We start from the raw sequence: 18,796 nt of genomic DNA on the forward strand, positions 1-18,796 counted from the left end.
GAGGAGGGGGCGGATACCCGACTCCAAAGAGGAAAACATTAGATTTTGCTAGCGTATGCGTACTTCGTACGCATTGCGTAGGCAAAACCTAAAAACCACAACCCCCTTTTTTTTAGATTTCACGATAATACTGTCAAATCCACAATGGTAGGAAAAGTAGACCAATTGTCAGTTTTAGAAAAGTTCAATAGATATGAAAAAAACAGTTGGTGGTACAATTCGTAGATAAAATTCAATTTCTTATTGACATATAAGTGAATACTGGGGGGGAAACAGATTGACAGAGAAGTTCCAGCGCCGATGCACGTTTCGGTGAATGACCCCAATGTGGGTCTCAACTTCTTCAGGGCGCAAAAGTTAAGAGCAGACACGGAAGGAAGCACCTGGTAAACAAGAAAAATGGCAATCACGTCCACCTGTCAGATAACAATGTAGATGTTCATGATCAGGTCCACGATGGTGGACTAGCAGGACCCCTGGGTCCAGTAACTTGAGTGGAGCAATCTGAAGATAGTACCAGGTCTGGTAATGGAGGGTTCGGAAGATAAGAACGATCCTTGGTGTTGGCCAGGGGCTCCTCCAGGGCAGGAAAAAAAAAACTGATAGGCCAAACGTTGGCTGGTCTTACAGGGCCAGCGGTCAATGGCACAATGGCCCAGTTCCCATCCAGCTCCTTCGGCTGCTACAGGAAATTGACGAGATGAGGATAGGAGTCCTAGATAGGTAGTCTAGCCTTCTTTTTTATTTTTCACGCCCAGCGAGGGCAAGGCTGGAATCCGACGGTATTACGAGTATGCCGTTCTGGAATTGCTTCTTAGGTGAAGAAGGGATAGTGACGGAGGAGAGAAGGTAAACTAGATGGACAGTGAACATGCATGGAATGGGATAAGGGACCACATAAAAGAAGAAGGGAATTTTGGCCTACTAGGAAGAAAATTGGTATGTTGTATTTTTGGAAATAGATGAAAATAAATCATTTTTCCTATGTGTGTTTTTCCCTTCCATCTGTCAGGGATATTTTGTTTAGAAACTCGAATAAAACTACAGTTTTAAAAAAAACTATGAATTGGTCAGATTATATTCTGATATTCTCAAGGAAGCTCTATTTTGCCTTAAAAATGCGAATTTTGGTAATGGCAAAAATCCAGGTTGTTGTCAACTTTGATTTAACTTCTATGTTAAAGTTAAGGTACTGTGGTCAAGAGACTGGGCACCGCTGAACACCTTCGAGTGCCAAAAATATTTTGATATTTACATAAGTACCACCGAAATTTGAATTGCAAACATTTTGTAAAAACGTATGATGACAAACTACAGAATGAGTTGAGGAAAATATATAAATGGGAAACTTCATTCACGTTCTATTTTTCTCTTGCTTCACCGAGCTTCAGATAAAAAAGTATAGTTTTTTTCTGAACAGGTTGACATCAGTTCACTATTTGCTTGCTTGCTTGCCATGGGCATGTTTTTTAGAACACTGCACTGGATGAGTATTAAGATGTTTCAAAACTTGCAAATTTTCCCTGTGTGAAGATTACTCATAGGAAGTTCTTGCACCCCTGAGGAAACCATTTGTTATATTAAATTGGGCACAATGCAGTTCAAGGCCACGAAAATAGGGTTCCCGCTACTTTGAAGCAGTCCGCCTGAGTTATGTGTGAATTGCTAAGTCTGGCACCGCGACATTGTAACCATTCACAATAGACCACGGCGCTGTACCTGCTGTGTGGCATTTAACAATCCTAACAAGAGTCTGCATGTACATGGATTTTTTTGATAACCTTTTTATCTTAGAGAAATGACTTTGACAGTCTTTGAGAGATTGACTTTTAAGTATAGAACTCAATGACTGTCCATCCAAGCAGAAAGTTGAATTAATCCCTTGCCTGCCGTTCCTATATGTTTTAGAGTACGTTGTGGGTGAAAAACAGGATGATATCTATTTTTATTATCTGTTTTGCTTTTGTAATGTTCTCATCCCATCAATGGCAGTCGCAGAGCACCGAATAAGTAGCATCCTGTGAACACAAATAGAGTTGCCAAATAGTCCATTGTCAAGGATACCATATTCTCCAATAAAATGAACACTTGGGTGCAGAATTACTATTATAATACAAAAAAACAGGGCAAGTTGCTGTTTTGCTTTGTGTGAAATGTAAAAACTGTAATGCACCATATCTACTAAAATATGATGCACTTCTGCTCATTCCTAGCGCTAGTGCACTAAGTGTTGCCTGGTGCTAACGCAGGCACCTTGCGCCATGCGGCACGGGTGCCTGCGTTACAAGCAGGATTGTTTTTGTGCTGAAAGGTACACCTAATCCTGAAAGGTAATTTCCTCTTTTCATGTGTGATGAAGAATACATCAAATACGGAAAGAGGAAGCAACAAGGAAATAAATATATTTCTCCTCGTTATGCCTCCCTGTGGTAGGCACACCATTTGGCACAGTCCTAGTTTAACTGGCTTTAGTAAATCTGAGATTGAGTCAAATTCCATGGGTGGATACATGGGAATTCCCATGCTTCATCCATGGAACACCTGTCAAAATGAAAAATATCACAGCATTCTGTTACATTTCTTTACAAAGTCATGAAAGGTGGCCCAAATAGCCCCTTGTGTGACCTTTTAAATCCCATTTAAGGACTTGCATTCAACGACATGGACAATGCAAGTCCTTACTAAATTTGCTCCTTTAACTTTAACACTTTTAATGGCTCTGTCCAGATCCAAACTATAGGCCCCTATCGCCACAGGAACGTCACTCTTTTCGATGTTCCTGTGGGGATTCGGGCTTTGATTCATTTATAAGGCAGTATTAAACCATTTAACGTGGCTTAACGCTGCCTTGAAAATAAGGCACCCTTTCACACTATACTTGTAAGCATGTAAGGAGAGGGCAATGGGTGTTGCAGTGGGCATTCGCCGCAACAGCCATTGATTTTGACGCAGCTCCATATTTACAAGGGGGAAGCAAATATGGGGCAGCGCTAAAATTAAGACCAGGAAAAACCTAGTCTTAACATGACAAAACAAGGAGAAATGCTCTTTTCCCCCTCATTTTAGCTGTTTCTATGTGTGCTGCATTTTGCAGCACTCATAGAAACACCAAACGCCATGCATGATTGTTTATGTGCAGGAAGGGGTCCGTTCCTGCACTTAAACAATCATTTTAAAATAATGACGAGTTGCAACTTCTATGTGTGCTGCAGAAAGCAGCACACACAGAGGTTAGAAATAGCCATTTAAGATTATTTATGTGCAGGAAGGGACACCTTACTGCACATAAACACGAATTTCCACAATGCCGGCACCCTTGCACTATGGTGCAAGAGTGCCTGCGTTGGGGCTAGGCAGCTGTAATTAGCACCAGAACTTGGGGGAACGCAGAGCTGCACCGTACTGTTGTAAATACGGTGCAGCCTGCGTTTCCAAAATGACGGAGTACTGCGTTACGCCAAGATGGCTAACGTGCTCCATCACTTTCCTGATAAATAAACGCCTCACTGTGGCATGCAAACGTTATTCTGGTCTCAGGACAAAATGTGTGCACCATACTTGGGTTGGGTCTTGTCTTTATGCAAATAATCTTCACACCAATGCACTGTAGGTAATTCTCTTTTATAAGAATTCACTCATTATGCAAATCTAACGAAACCTTCCTGGAATTTACAGTTCAGTGTATCAAAAAGTTTAGCCCCCAAAAAACCTAACTGAAAGTTTTTATTCTCTGATTGAAATTAAAAATATATATGTTTTTCAAGACTGATATAGGTGGTGCCAAAACTCCAAGCTGATGTATTTGGATGCCATTGTCAGAATTGGGTCCATAATCAGAATATTTTGGTTACTACAGTGCTCCTCATCCATGCATTCTGTTTAGGATTGCAGGCTGACATAAACTTAAGTAGGGGAAGAATTTTGAAAATAACCTATTTTTAAAACATGTAAAACTGAAGTTTTGGTTTTCCAGGGACTGTCAGTTGTTCCTCTGACATTTTAATCTTACTAAATGTACTGACCTCAGAAGGAGAGGATGATTAGGCTATGCCAAGATACCAGGATTCAAAGTTGTAACTTGCAGGTAATCAGGTGTCGACAGCAAGTGCTTACTTCTCAGAGAAACATAATCAAGGAAAACTGAATGACTGAAAATATAGAGGGTCTGAAGTGACCTATATAACAGCGAGTAAGGAATCCACCAGTTAAACTTCTATTGTCTGCATTGTCTTTGACACCACATCACTTCATATTACTCATTTCCTTTCTTTCACATCCCTTTCCAACATTTGCATTTATATCTGTATTTATTGAGTCCTAAATAAATACTTCAATATCAAAATTAAATTACAAATGACTTCATCATAAATTGTCCTCATATCCACTCATAGATATTCACTTATTCCCCTGAAAACAAAGAAAGGGTCGGAGATATCTTCAACATTAGCAAATGGTTGGAGTTTGATGAGCCCAAAAAACAGACAGGTGATGTATGTTTCGATAGCTGCTGTTCACATAAATCCTTCTTCAGGACCAGTATACATTTAAGATACTTAACAATCCACAGGGTTTAGGGCTGGGTTAAAATACAATGCATTGAAATCAATAATTCAGCACTTTTCTTGTCATAGATCCCTAATGTTTTATTGCCACCAACTTCAAAAATAGGTCCACAAACCAGCTTCAAATATTTCCCAACCGTACAAAACAAGAATATGGATTTTCCTAAAATGTTTGGTTTCTCAGATTAAAAAAAATTGCAAACCTATAGACAAATCAACCACATGTGATAAACCGATTCTGTTAGCAAATGTAGATATTGAAGAGTGGCTGACGATTACATTTTAAGTAGAATGTCAAGTCCATAAAGTCCCCTACTCAGTTTATGTTGGAATGACTAAAAGTAGGAATTATACCATAGAGTTAAAAGCCTCTAATGCCTTAGAGTTAAAAGCATACCAAGGATCTTTGGAAATAAGACATTTCCTTGGAAAATGGTCTCAGATCACTAATAAATGTTTGAGAGTTTGGATGAACCTTATGGAATTAACAGAAATGTTGTGTTCATTCTTCATAAAGATGCGCTAATATTTGTTTTGTGATTTATTTGAAAGCACCTTACTGGTATTTGAGTATGTTTGAAAAATACTTGAGCTGTAGGCATCACCCATAATCACATTATTTCCTAGTGCAAACTTTTCATTCAGTGAATGACAATGACTAAGTAGTTCATATATCTTACAGTACAGAGCTGTCCAGTGTTGATATATATGCCTTGCCCATTTGTTCAGGAGAGGGTTGTATGTGCAATATTTTCCTGAATAAATGTAGTTCCTCTTATGGACAGTTCACATAGTGCATATTAACATAAAGCCTGTAAATGTGATGTCCTGCCTACACTGTATGAATGCCTAATAATTGATGTTAGGAAACTGCCTGGAGGGACAAGGAAACATAGGAGGTACTGGGTCCCTATTATAACAGCTGGGATCTTTTTTCCACTGGTGTCCTTGGGTCCCTGTACTGCGGAGCTCTTAAATGGCGATCAAGTAGCACAGGTCAGCACTTGCGTCTCAGGGTAGCAAGGAAGCTCACTCCAAGACTTAATAATTGGAGGTGCTCTCACCTAGACACTCAGGAACACCTCAAACAACACTTAATAAATCACTGTTGGCTGAGGGTCTTTTCTAACACAACATTGAGAGTGCAGTTGATAAAAGTCACACCTAGTGGTTGTATTAGTATAATGCCAAAATAGTGAGAAACATTAAGATTACCATTATAAGAATAAAACCAACATCAAAACATTTCAGGATAGATCACCCCTCAATACTTTTCATCAATATGATCAATGATTCATTGTTAACATCAATAAAGACTTTTATGTTCAATGTGGTGTAGTCGATGAGTCTTTTACTTACACTTGCTATAAAGCAAACACAAAACCAAAAAACAAAGCTCCCTTCATCATAGCAACTGAAAACAAAATGTAGAAAGAAGCTCCATTTTATATATTCCTGGACCTTAATTGGTTAATGTGAACAATGTAAATACCAGCTGAAGCACTTGTGGGGGTTCCCACTCTCTGAACAGCTCTAGAGCCATTTCCAATTATAAGGGGATCTCCTGCTCTTCATGGGATACTATTCTAATAAATATGCAAGTTTTTCAGAGGCTTTGCAAGGTTTTATCAAGTGAGTTCTGATTTTCCACCCCCACTTGATTGCCCAGGGATGTGGCTGTCAGTTTCCTCTGCTTTGTCTAGTGGTTACTGAACTGTCCTCTTTACCACTTTTTTCCCTCAGTTCCCCCGACCTCAAGAAGAGCAATCACAGCACTAATGTTGACGATCCCATGAGAACCCCACAGCCTCTGTAGTACCTGTTGGCTTCTGGTCATCTGACACAGCATGGGAGCCAACTCCATTCACTTATTTACTCCCATCTGCATAGGTGAGACTTATAGATTATTGTGGTCCCAACTATCCCCATACATGAGGAACAAATGAGGAATGAGTAAGGCACACAACAATGATGCTAAGGCACTATTCCTCCCCGGTAGCCCAAATCATGGACTCCAGCACGCTCCACACTGGACCCGGGGCCTTCTCCATGGGTAGAAACTCTATAGAGCACAACAGTACTTGTTTTTTTTAAAGACCCTAGTGCCCTATCTGGAGACATGCAGCAGTGAAAGGACTAGCATCAAGGTAGTTTTGAAACTGCTCAAAACAGTACAGGCTTTTCTTACCCAGTGGTACTGGGGCACACAAGACTGCTTCTCTGTGAAGGAGAGCAGCAGAAACCATTATCTTGTGTTTTTGGGTCACATTTCCTGAGGTAAATTGCGTTTTATGCTGTTGTCTCACTGTAGCCACAAGGAGTGTTAGGTTTAAGCCTCTAACATCAAGAGAGAGGACAGAAACCTGTTCTCCTACCCGAAGATCATTTGTATTCTCCTTGACTAAGGTCTCCAGCAGCAGTGGCCCATGGCTCTCATGATAGACTGCACTGCCTACCTGTAGTTCTTAGGACTCACTGACTCCTGGCACTTCCAGTGCACCAGTGTGTCTAACCACAGTCTGGGGCGATTCTCTTAAGGTATCTCCAGTCATAATTGGTCCACAGAAGTTCCAGGAGGGACTCGCTCCTCCAGGGTCCACAGCAAGATCCCCTCCTACTGTCCTCCACAGCGAGTGGTAAGTGTTTCGTTTCAGGGTGGACCATGTCTGGCAGTTTCGGCTAATATGTTCCTATTTGAGCAGAGTCAAGACATATTCAAATTCTCCCCATCACCTTTTGTGTGTTTGTTGTAACACCGTTAAGTGGCTCAGGATATGCCCTGGTGTGGGTCCTGTGCTCACTGTGTCATTGGAACCAAACTACACCTGACTGAAGTGTCCCTAACAGGGTGAAACCAGTCTTGAGTTGCCTGTATTCTGCTTCAGTGATGGTCTAGCCTGGCAGCTTGGGCTGAGCTGCTGCTCCTATTGAAGCAGGCTCAAGGCTGGTTTGAATATGGCTGGTTGCAATCCAAGGTGGCATGGTGGGCATGCGTGATGGGTTGAAATGCTACCCCATGTAATTGTCACTGGTTAGAGCTATTACAAGCATTTCTACCATCACCTTTTGTGTGCTTAATGCAATATCCAAAGTAGCCAAGGGTACTCCCAGACTTCAGTCCAGTGCTCATTGAGCCACTGGAACTGAGCTACACTTGACTGAAGAGCCCCAGTCAGGGTGAAACCATTTTGGGTTGCTTGTGCTTCACTTTAGGGAGGACCTGGCCTAACAGTTCATGATGGACTGTTCCTATTGGAGCAGACTCAATACTGGTTTGCATATGGATGCAATTGGCTGGGTCTAAACTGAGGTGGCATCGTGGGCAACATAATTATGGGTTTGAATGCTACCCAGAACTACTGCCATTGGTTAGACTTATTGCAAGCATTCCTGTTAGACCTAGGGAACCTAGTCTACATAGGGTAGCCTGGCACAGTGGACAAAGCTAAACTCCGAGGCTTTTGTGTAGTGCTTACAATCCCACTCACCATAACTCAGCGACTTACCATTAAAAATAAAGGACGACACACCAGTTTAGAAAAATACCAGTACCTTTTATAAAAGTTCTCTTTGTTCCTTTTCAGTCAAATTAGTGTATACATTTAGTTCAAAAAAAGGTTTCCACATTCAATTAGCAATATTCATCAACTTTCTCAATTCAGTGAAGATTAATTCTGGTTACATTTCATTTGAGATTAACCACCATCAATATCAACAGTATTGCTTGTCAACTTAAATAGTGCAGAATGGGTAGGTCACTGTACAAGATTAATGCACCACATTATATAACCTGACATGTACGTTACCCATCCGAACTCAGGGTCTAAATTAGCTCGAGCTCACGGCTCCACAGAGTTCTACCCCCAGCAGCGTTCCTGGCAATGGTCACAGCCAGCTATACGGCCAAAAGAAGACAGGCAAATTAATTACACTTTCTTATTGCTACTTTTATGCTCTACTTCTATTGGGGACATTCTGGCTCTTAAAGGTAATTTACTGCCCTGAGGAGTTAATAGTACAATGATCTCTGGCTGTTACTTTCACCCTGTAGTCCGGTTCTTAGCACTCGTGCCCAGGGTTCGTTTACTCGGGCACCGTTTCCCTTCTCACACCCTCAATACCTCAGTGGTTTCTCAAGTGGGTTAAATCAGGACTCTAAAGGTTCATGTCCCGAAGCCGGGATGTCTATTTGCAGTTATTCTTTAGTCCGGCGAGTCAGTGTTCACAGTTCACTCGCTGTGCCGCCTCCCGCTTCCCCACAGATTTCCCAGCTTACTTCGAACTGAAGGGACAACTCGGCTGGAGTTGCCTACGCGCTCCGGTTACCCATTCAAGCGCCGACGATGAGAGGACTCAGCTGGAGTTCGCATCGATTGCTTCTGTCAGTTCGTGTTGCTCCTCCGGCGGGACCGTAGCGGCGCTTGTTCCTCCTTCCGCAATCCCTCCGACACAGGCTCCGCCTCTTCCGACCAGCCTCCTTCGCTTCGGGCGCACCTCCTCCGACGCCGCAGGGGTCTTCCTGGTTCCGGACGCCGCCTCTCTCGCAGCGTCACCGCGGATCTCCTCCTCCTGTCAGCCGGCCTCTGCTGAGCCCCGCCTCCACCACAGCGGTCGGGTTCGGACCCAGGGCTGACAGCTGATGTCTCGCACACAACGTCACTCCCGCAGAGGGGATACTCACTCCCACAGCAAAGCGGTGAGAGGTTCCAGTTCTCTTAAGTTGGCAACCACCTTTTGAAGCGTAACTCTCACTTTCTGGCAGTCTCTAGGGCAGTTTCACGCTCCAGCACCTTGGTGAGGTAGAGTTATTGGACCTGCTTAAAAGTTAGTTATGGGTCCTTCAGGTCAGGGTTCAGTCAAACCAAGAGGGTCAGCATCAGTATAGGGCGATAGCCGGCCCACAGGACGATCTTTCCCTATTGAAGCGCTGTCCTCCTCATTTAGTTGCCTCCCTCCTGTCCTTGACCACTACACTCTCCTCTGGTCAGTGTGTACTCCAAAATGGCCGCCCTGGACTTGGCCTTTTATAGGCTAGCCCCTGACTACTAGAACATGCCAGAGGGTTCCAGAACTTTCCTCACTTGGTCCAATGGGTCAGCCTCCCAAAGTAAACCGTTATGGCAGTTGCTGGCCACCATTTTAGGTCCTTTGGTTTCCCTCAATTTCCAGGAGGTAGGCTAGGCCTCAAAAAGAGAAAATGGAGGAATAGCGTCAAGGAACACCTAGCCCCCAGACAACACTAGCAAAATCCAGGTGGACATTACAGAAAAAAAACTGATAACATTAGGGGCTAAGGGAGACAAAATAAATAATAATGGTAAGGGAACTCACAGGGGCAGACAGGTCTAACACGCGTCCCCCCCAGCTGAAAGTGGGGAGAGCTACCCAACCCCTTGGGAGTTCTCATCACTAAGGCGGAAATACCTTGAGAGACCGTCTGTATTGGCGTGGTCCACTCCAGGCCGATGTTCCACCCGGAAGTCCATTCCCTGTAGGGAGATGGACCATCTCAACAACTTGGGATTCTCCCCCTTCATTTGCATCAGCCAACGAAGGGGCCGGTGGTCGGTCTGAACCAGGAAGTGTGAACCAAACAAGTATGGGCGCAGCTTCTTCAGAGCCCAGACCACCGCAAAGGCTTCCCTTTCAATTGCACTCCACTTCTGTTCCCTGGGAAGCAGTCTCCTGGAGAGGAAGACCACAGGTTGATCCAAGCCCTCGTCATTGAGTTGCGATAACACTGCCCCAATGCCATGTTCCGATGCGTCCGTCTGGACAATGAATTCTCTTGAGAAATCAGGGGTTCTGAGGATTGGAGCAGTACACATTGCTTGTTTCAAGGTGACGAAGGCTCGCTGACAAGCCTCCGTCCAAACTACTGGTCGGGGTTGTTTCTTGGATGTAAGTTCAGTGAGGGGTGCCACAATGGTGCCATACCCCTTCACAAAACGACGGTAGTATCCAGTGAGGCCCAGGAAGGCTCGGACCTCGGTTTGGGTCTTGGGGGGCTCCCAGGCCATGATAGCCTCGATCTTCGCCTGTAGGGGCTGCACCGTTCCCCTGCCCACCAAGTGGCCTAGGTACACCACCGACTCCTGCCCAATCTGACATTTGCTGGCCTTGATGGTCAATCCAGCCTGTTTCAGGGCCTGGAGAACACCTTGCAAATGCTGCAAATGATCCTCCCAACTGCTGCTGAAGACAGCAATGTCATCCAGATAAGCAGCCGCAAAAGTCTCCATTCCAGAGAGGACCTCGTTCACCAGCCTCGGAAAAGTGGCAGGAGCGTTCTTGAGCCCAAAGGGCATCACACAGAACTGGTAGTGACCCTCAGGCGTGGCTGACCTTTCCTTTGCTCCATCTGTAAGGGAGATCTGCCAGTACCCCGAAGTAAGGTCAAAGGTACTCAAGTATTGGGCAGCTCCCAGCCGGTCAATGAGTTCATCCGCCCTCGGGATCGGATGAGCATCAGTCTTTGTTACTGAATTTAGTCCCCGGTAATCCACACAGAACCTCAGTTCTGGAGTGGTGCCCGGCGGGGCAGCTTTAGGTACCAGAACCACCGGACTGGACCAGGGGCTACTAGAAGGTTCAATCACTCCTAGCTCCAGCATCTTAGCGACCTCACTATGGATGCTGGCCTTCACCTTGTCTGACAGCCGGTAGATTTTAGACTTCACAGGTGGGCTATCTCCTGTGTCCACATCATGGGTACACAGATGGGTTCTTCCTGGGATAAGGGAGAACAGCGAGGGAAATTGCTCCAGGACCTGGCGGCAATCCCTCTGCTGTTCAGGAGTTAGGGATGGGGAGAGAATCACTCCCTCCACCGACCCATCCTTTTCCTGAGACGAAAAAAGATCAGGGAGAGGCTCGCTTTCCTCTTCCTCTGCTCCATCAGTCACCATCATTAAGGTAACCTCGGGCCTCTCGTGGTGTGGTTTGAGGCGATTGGCATGCAGCACCCGTAGGGGCTGTCGGGGGGTCTTAAGATCCACTAAATAAGTGGACTTACCCTTTCTCCCCATCACCTCAAAGGGGCCTGTCCAGCAATCCTGGAGGGCACTTAGCTCCCCAGGTTCCATCACCCACACTTTCTGGCCAGGCTCCAACTCCACCGGGTGAGTGTTGTGGTCATACCACTCCTTCATTACTGCTTGGCTGGCTTCCAAGTTGTCAGAAACTTGCTTCCACAACTTAGCCATTTGGCTCCGGAAGGCCAGCATGTAGCTCACCACATCCTGGGGAAGCTTCCTGGGAGTCTGTTCCCATCCGTCTTTCACCAGGCTGAGAGGTCCACGTACAGGGTGCCCATACAAAAGCTCGAAGGGGCTGAAGCCCACTCCCTTTTGTGGCACTTCCCTGTAAGAAAACAATAGGCAGGGTAGGAGGACGTCCCATTTCCTCCGCAGGCTCTCAGGCAGACTCCTTATCATGCCCTTCAAGGTCTTGTTGAACCTTTCCACGAGGCCATTGGCCTGTGGGTGATAGGGAGTGGTGAACCGATAGGTCACTCCACACTCCTTCCACATAGCCCGCATGTAAGCTGACAGGAAGTTGGTCCCCCTGTCGGACACAACCTCCTTGGGGAAACCCACTCGGGTAAAGATCCCCATTAGGGCCCTTGCCACTACCGGTGCAGTAATGGTCCTCAGAGGAATTGCCTCTGGGTACCGTGTGGCATGATCCACCAGAACCAGGATAAACCTGTGACCAGCTGAAGTTGGTGGATCCAATGGCCCCACAATGTTGATGCCCACCCTTTCAAAGGGGGTGCTAACGACAGGAAGTGGTTCCAGGGGAGCTTTCAGCTTCACCCCTGTTTTCCCACTGGCTTGGCAAGATACACATGTCCGACAATAGGTATCGTACGCCACCCTCATCTGAGGCCAATAAAAGTGGGGGACAAGCCGGGCAAAGGTCTTGTCCTGACCCAAGTGTCCTGCCAAGGGTATCTCATGAGCCAGTACTAAAAGAAAGGCTCGATAACGTTAGGGACCACCAAGGCCCGTGATGAACCGTGCACGGGTGCCTTGAGTTCACTGTAGAGGAGTCCATCCTCCCAGTAAATATGGTAGTGCCCTGTAACGTTTCCTTCTGCCTGGGCTTCGGCCTGTCGCCTCAGTCCCTTAAGAGTAGGACACTCCTTCTGACCCTTGCAGAATTCCTCCCTGGTAGGACCTCCCTCCACATGCCAACTAGCAGGGATGGGTTGGTTCTCCAAGGGGGCAACATCCTCCTCTGTGGACTCCAGGTCCACCTCCGCAGGTGGCCTATCCATCTCACGAGGTGGGGATGTTGAGGCAGGCTCCTCCTGCCTACCGTCCTCCTCTTTTCTGGCAGCTGGCTGGGCCATTGTTCCAGGCTCCAGCGTAAGCGAACTCCCCCTCCGGGTAGTCGCGGACCTTGTGCTAACACAGGCCCAGTCAGGTGTACCCAGCATCTCAGAATGAGTCCGGTATTCCACCTCCCTCCAAGCATTGTGCTCCATGTCATTCCCCAGCAGACAATCGACAGGCACGGCAGGGCTTACGGCAACTCGAAGTGAACCTGCAACCCCTTCCCACTCAAATGGAACCTCGGCCACTGGATAGTGACCCATTCTGCCGTCAGCCATCGCGGCGGGGTGGAGTACATTTGGAAGTATCTGCTCTAGAAACACCAGATGACTCCTTACCATAGTCATACTGGCTCCTGTGTCTCTCAGAGCCTCCCCTCTCTGGCCATTGATGGTGACCCATTGCTCATACTTCACAGTATTTGCGGGCAACTGGATCTTTGGAACCATCTCCCGTTCTCCCAGGGACACTAAGGTGACACCCGCCCACTCCCCTACCTTATTTAAGGGCGATTCCTCCCCGAGCACTACACTAGTTACTCCCGGGGCCTTTCCTCCAGTGGGAGGGGGAGGTCTTTTTGGGCATCTCACGTCTCCTTTATAGTGTCCAACACCACCACACTCAAAGCAATGGACAACCCTTGGCTGCTGGCTTTGGCCAGGATTAGGGTTTCAGGGTGGGTTAGCCCTAGGGGTGAATCCTTTTCCCTTAAAGTTATTTTGGGGACCTTTAGAGAACTCCCTCTTGTTATCTCCCCCCTCTTTCTTCTGGGGAGCGCCCTGTCCAGACTTCTGGGATTCCCCTCCATTCCCCCTTGGGGACACCCGGGTACTAGCCCAGATGTCCGTCTCCTCAGCAAGCTTCCTGGGGCTGGTCAGCTTGCTGTCCACCAGGTGTTGACGCAGCTCGGGAAAACATTTCTCGAGTAGGTGTTCCTTGAGGATGAGGTCATACAATCCCTCATAATCCCCTACCTCACTGCCTTTCACCCAACCCTCCAAGGCCTTTTTTGCGTAATCAAGGAAATCCACCTAATTCTGTGTGCCTAGTTTGTGGCTACTCCTACATTTCTGCCTATACTTCTCGGGAGTTAGTCCAAACTTTCTTATCAGCGCCACTTTCATGGTAGGGTAGTGGGTTTGCTTTTCCTGCTCTAGGGCCAACAATGTATCCCTTCCAGCAGGAGGCATGTACTTATACAAACCACCCCCCAGTGAGTTTCCAGTATCCCATGGGCTCTTAAGGAGACCTCATAGGCAGCTAGCCACTTAGCAATATCATCACCTGCGCTGTAGCTAGCGACAACATCCTTTGGTAAATAGGGTCTGGGTTCCCTGGTTATCTCCTTGGTTTCTTTAGTTTCGCTGCCACCATTGTTGGGTGTGGGAGTCCCTATTTGCTGGGCCTTGAGATCCAGCTCCTTGAGTACTAATTCGTGAGCTATCCTCTTTTCCTCCCTCTCCATCTCCAACCTAGCTAACTCCCATTTTAACTGCCTCTCCTCCCTCCGGTCAGCTAGTTCAGTTTCAGTTAACCCTCGTGAAGAAACACTGCTACCCTCCCGGGAGGTTACTTTGGGGCTAATTGACATATCCCCCACCCCCAGTGGGCACACCCCATCTACCTCGATGACAGTGTTCTTCTCTGACTCGTCCTCCTCAACCGTTCCATCCGGGTGCGCTTCCACCCATGCCCTCAGACTAGTTTGGAGCTCCTCTTTCTTGGCGGCCCCTCGCCTGTAGAACACCCCCCTTTCCTGACAGAAGTCCTTGAGTTGCGCCACAGTATAGGTCTCCAACCCTTCAAAATTGAACTCCATCTTAACAGTGCGTTTGTGGATAGCCACTCCGAGGTAGGTAAGGACAGTACACAAGGATCACCTCCACCCACCACCAGAAGTAAATTTGGAAAAGCAAAAAAATGTAATTAGGGAGACCGCTAGGAGAAAACTCCAGGTGTAGGCCCGTGGTAAGCACTGCGTTACTACTAAGTGGGTGTAAGCACAAACCCGTATCCCGCCGCTGAACACCAATTATGTTAGACCTAGGGAACCTAGTCTACATAGGGTAGCCTGGCACAGTGGACAAAGATAAACTCCGAGGCTTTTGTGTAGTGCTTACAATCCCACTCACCATAACTCAGCGACTTACCATTAAAAATAAAGGACGCCACACCAGTTTAGAAAAATACCAGTACCTTTTATAAAAGTTCTCTTTGTTCCTTTTCAGTCAAATTAGTGTATACATTTAGTTCAAAAAAAGGTTTCCACATTCAATTAGCAATATTCATTAACTTTCTCAATTCAGTGAAGATTAATTCTGGTTACATTTCATTTGAGATTAACCACCATCAATATCAACAGTATTGCTTGTCAACTTAAATAGTGCAGAATGGGTAGGTCACTGTACAAGATGAATGCACCACATTATATAACCTGACATGTACGTTACCCATCCGAACTCAGGGTCTAAATTAGCTCGAGCTCACGGCTCCACAGAGTTCTACCCCCAGCAGCGTTCCTGGCAATGGTCACAGCCAGCTATACGGCCAAAAGAAGACAGGCAAATTAATTACACTTTCTTATTGCTACTTTTATGCTCTACTTCTATTGGGGACGTTCTGGCTCTTAAAGGTCATTTACTGCCCTGAGGAGTTAATAGTACAATGATCTCTGGCTGTTACTTTCACCCTGTAGTCCGGTTCTTAGCACTCGTGCCCAGGGTTCGTTTACTCGGGGCACCGTTTCCCTTCTCACACCCTCAATACCTCAGTGGTTTCTCAAGTGGGTTAAATCAGGACTCTAAAGGTTAATGTCCCGAAGCCGGGATGTCTATTTGCAGTTATTCTTTAGTCCGGCGAGTCAGTGTTCACAGTTCACTCGCTGTGCCGCCTCCCGCTTCCCCACAGATTTCCCAGCTTACTTCGAACTGAAGGGACAACTCGGCTGGAGTTGCCTACGTGCTCTGGTTACCCGTTCAAGCGTCGACGATGAGAGGACTCAGCTGGAGTTCGCATCGATTGGTTCTGTCAGTTCGTGTTGCTCCTGTTGCGGCGCTTGTTCCTCCTTCCGCGATCCCTCCGACACAGGCTCCGCCTCTTCCGACCAGCCTCCTTCGCTTCGGGCGCACCTCCTCCGACGCCGCAGGGGTCTTCCTGGTTCCGGACGCCACCTCTCTCGCAGCGTCACCGCGGATCTCCTCCTCCTGTCAGCCGGCCTCTGCTGAGCCCCGCCTCCACCACAGCGGTCGGGTTTGGACCCAGGGCTGACAGCTGATGTCTCGCACACAACGTAACTCCCGCAGAGGGGATACTCACTCCCACAGCAAAGCGGTGAGAGGTTCCAGTTCTCTTAAGTTGGCAACCACCTTTTGAAGCGTAACTCTCACTTTCTGGCAGTCTCTAGGGCAGTTTCACGCTCCAGCACCTTGGTGAGGTAGAGTTATTGGACCTGCTTAAAAGTTAGTTATGGGTCCTTCAGGTCAGGGTTCAGTCAAACCAAGAGGGTCAGCATCAGTATAGGGCAATAGCCGGCCCACAGGACGATCTTTCCCTATTGAAGCGCTGTCCTCCTCATTTAGTTGCCTCCCTCCTGTCCTTGACCACTACACTCTCCTCTGGTCAGTGTGTACTCCAAAATGGCCGCCCTGGACTTGGCCTTTTATAGGCTAGCCCCTGACTACTAGAACATGCCAGAGGGTTCCAGAACTTTCCTCACTTGGTCCAATGGGTCAACCTCCCTAAGTAAACCGTTATGGCAGTTGCTGGCCACCATTTTAGGTCCTTTGGTTTCCCTCAATTTCCAGGAGGTAGGCTAGGCCTCAAAAAGAGAAAATGGAGGAATAGCGTCAAGGAACACCTAGCCCCCAGACAACACTAGCAAAATCCAGGTGGACATTACAGGAAAAAAACTGATAACACTAGGGGCTAAGGGAGACAAAATAAATAATAATGGTAAGGGAACTCCCAGGGGCAGACAGGTCTAACAATCCCTCTCTTCACCTTCTGTATATTTTACAGAGCATACATTGAATGTGCCCATGCATTGCATCTATTATGCAGCTCCCACTACACTTTGGGGTTGGTCTTCATGTATGCTCGACTGGGAACTGAGTACAAGCTTAGTCTACAGCTTTTCCCGTGTAGTACCTCTGCTCACACTACAAATTGTATACTTGGCACACAACATGACTAATTGTCTTATAAATTCGGCCAACCCTTATGAAGGGTATGGATCACAAATACAGAACACTAATGGCACAGGAAAGATAAGTGAATGGTTCCTCAAACACACGTAACTGCAGCATGTGCTGAAGCAGTGCAAGCTTCACTCACCTTTTCAGACGACAACTGCAATACAAGAGTTCTGTTAGTTGGCATGCCTCACGAGAACCAGTTCTGGGGTTTCCGGGGGCCAGGGCAGAATAGAAACATGCAAGGTCCTGCTACAATCATGTGAAATCACAGAAGTGACATCAATTGAACCTTCATTTTTTGGCATTGTTGAAGCAGCTTTGCAAGAAACTATTTACCTAGTGTGGATATCACTAAAATGGTTACAAATATAAATAATAATTCTTTTTTTTTGTTGCTTTTCTGAGGAGGGTTTGGCCTCAAACTCCTTTAATGTTAAAAAATAGAACTATACAGTGATTTGCATGTTGCTCGTTATTCCCCACCAGCCTTTTTGGGCATTTTGTGGCACATTATTATTAAAGAAGGTTAAAAAAAAATTATAATGAAAATAAAAATAGATTTTGCTCAGTTGTGGTCCCCTCTGTGCAATGGCGGTCTAGGACTTGTAGTTGGACGTCAGCCACATCTATCCCTCATAGAGTCCTTCCCCGGTGGATGCACAGGATGGCTGCACATACCAGTTTCGGTCTTTTATGTGGGTTAGGCCCAGTTTTTCCTGGATCTCGTGGGGCTTCATTGCATCTGGCAGGTCTTGTTTGTTGGCAAAGACAAGGATGATGGCATTGCGCATCTCTCGGTCATTGATGATGTGATGTAGCTCCTGGCGGGCCTCATCCATTCGGTCAGTGTCAGCACAGTCCACCACAAAAATTAGCCCTTGTGTGCCAGAGTAGTAGTGCCGCCAAAGGGGCCAGATCTTATCCTGGCCACCAACATCCCAGACATTGAACCAGACATTCTTGTAGGTCACAGTCTCCACATTGAAACCCACAGTCGGGATTGTGGTGACAGACTGGCTCAGCATCAACTTGTAGAGGACAGTAGTTTTTCCCGCTGCATCCAGATTGAGCATCAGAATACGCATCTCCTTGCTGCCAAAGACCTTGGACAGCATCTTCCCCATGATGACAAAGGTTCCAAACAGTGGATCTCTCACGGTAACAGGGGGTTAAGAAAGGACTTTGCCATCTCCACTTCCACAGAACAGCATAGGAGGTGATTAACTGATATGATTACTCTAAAGTTCAGCAACTGTTTCCAGATTAGGGAAGAATAACAATTCCAAGTCAGATTGTCCCAGAACTATACAGCAGAACTTCTAGTGACTCCCCAGCTCCACCTTTACGGCTTTACACCAGTGCAGTTCAAGATAAGGCATTTGGGGCCAGATGTAGGAAGCCAAATAGCGCCCGCAAATGCCGAATTTCATAGAATTTCAGCCTTTGCGATCGCAATTTGGCTTTGAGCAATGTAGGTAAGATTAAACCTACTTGCAAAATAAGGAATCGCAAAAATTGTGATTCCTTATTTTGCGATTGCATTTAACTCCTTCCGTGCTAGTGATGGAACCACTCCGTCACGAGCCACGGGCTTGCTGTGCTCATGACGGAGTGGTGCCATCACGCCACTGCCGCTCCGCCCACGCGGCACTGATTCCCCGCCTTAGTGAGCGGGCTGAGCCGTGACGGAACCACTCCGTCA

At 46.6% G+C, this 18,796-nt stretch overlaps 1 protein-coding gene across 1 annotated transcript; it reads right to left on the reverse strand.

The window, feature by feature from the left end:
• Positions 1-17,720: 17,720 nt before the first annotated feature.
• Positions 17,721-18,218, reverse strand: LOC144827533 (ADP-ribosylation factor 6-like). The gene has a single exon (XM_078685801.1). It carries the CDS (start codon positions 18,216-18,218, stop codon positions 17,721-17,723), a length of 498 nt encoding a protein of 165 aa, XP_078541927.1.
• Positions 18,219-18,796: the final 578 nt, after the last annotated feature.

This window comes from Lissotriton helveticus, chromosome 4_1, assembly GCF_964261635.1.
Source record: "Lissotriton helveticus chromosome 4_1, aLisHel1.1, whole genome shotgun sequence".
NCBI classification, from domain to species: domain Eukaryota; kingdom Metazoa; phylum Chordata; class Amphibia; order Caudata; family Salamandridae; genus Lissotriton; species Lissotriton helveticus.

Bases quoted from the DNA above. Each gene is read 5' to 3' on its own strand.
- LOC144827533 (XM_078685801.1), bottom strand. From the start codon at position 18,218: ATGGGGAAGATGCTGTCCAAGGTCTTTGGCAGCAAGGAGATGCGTATT.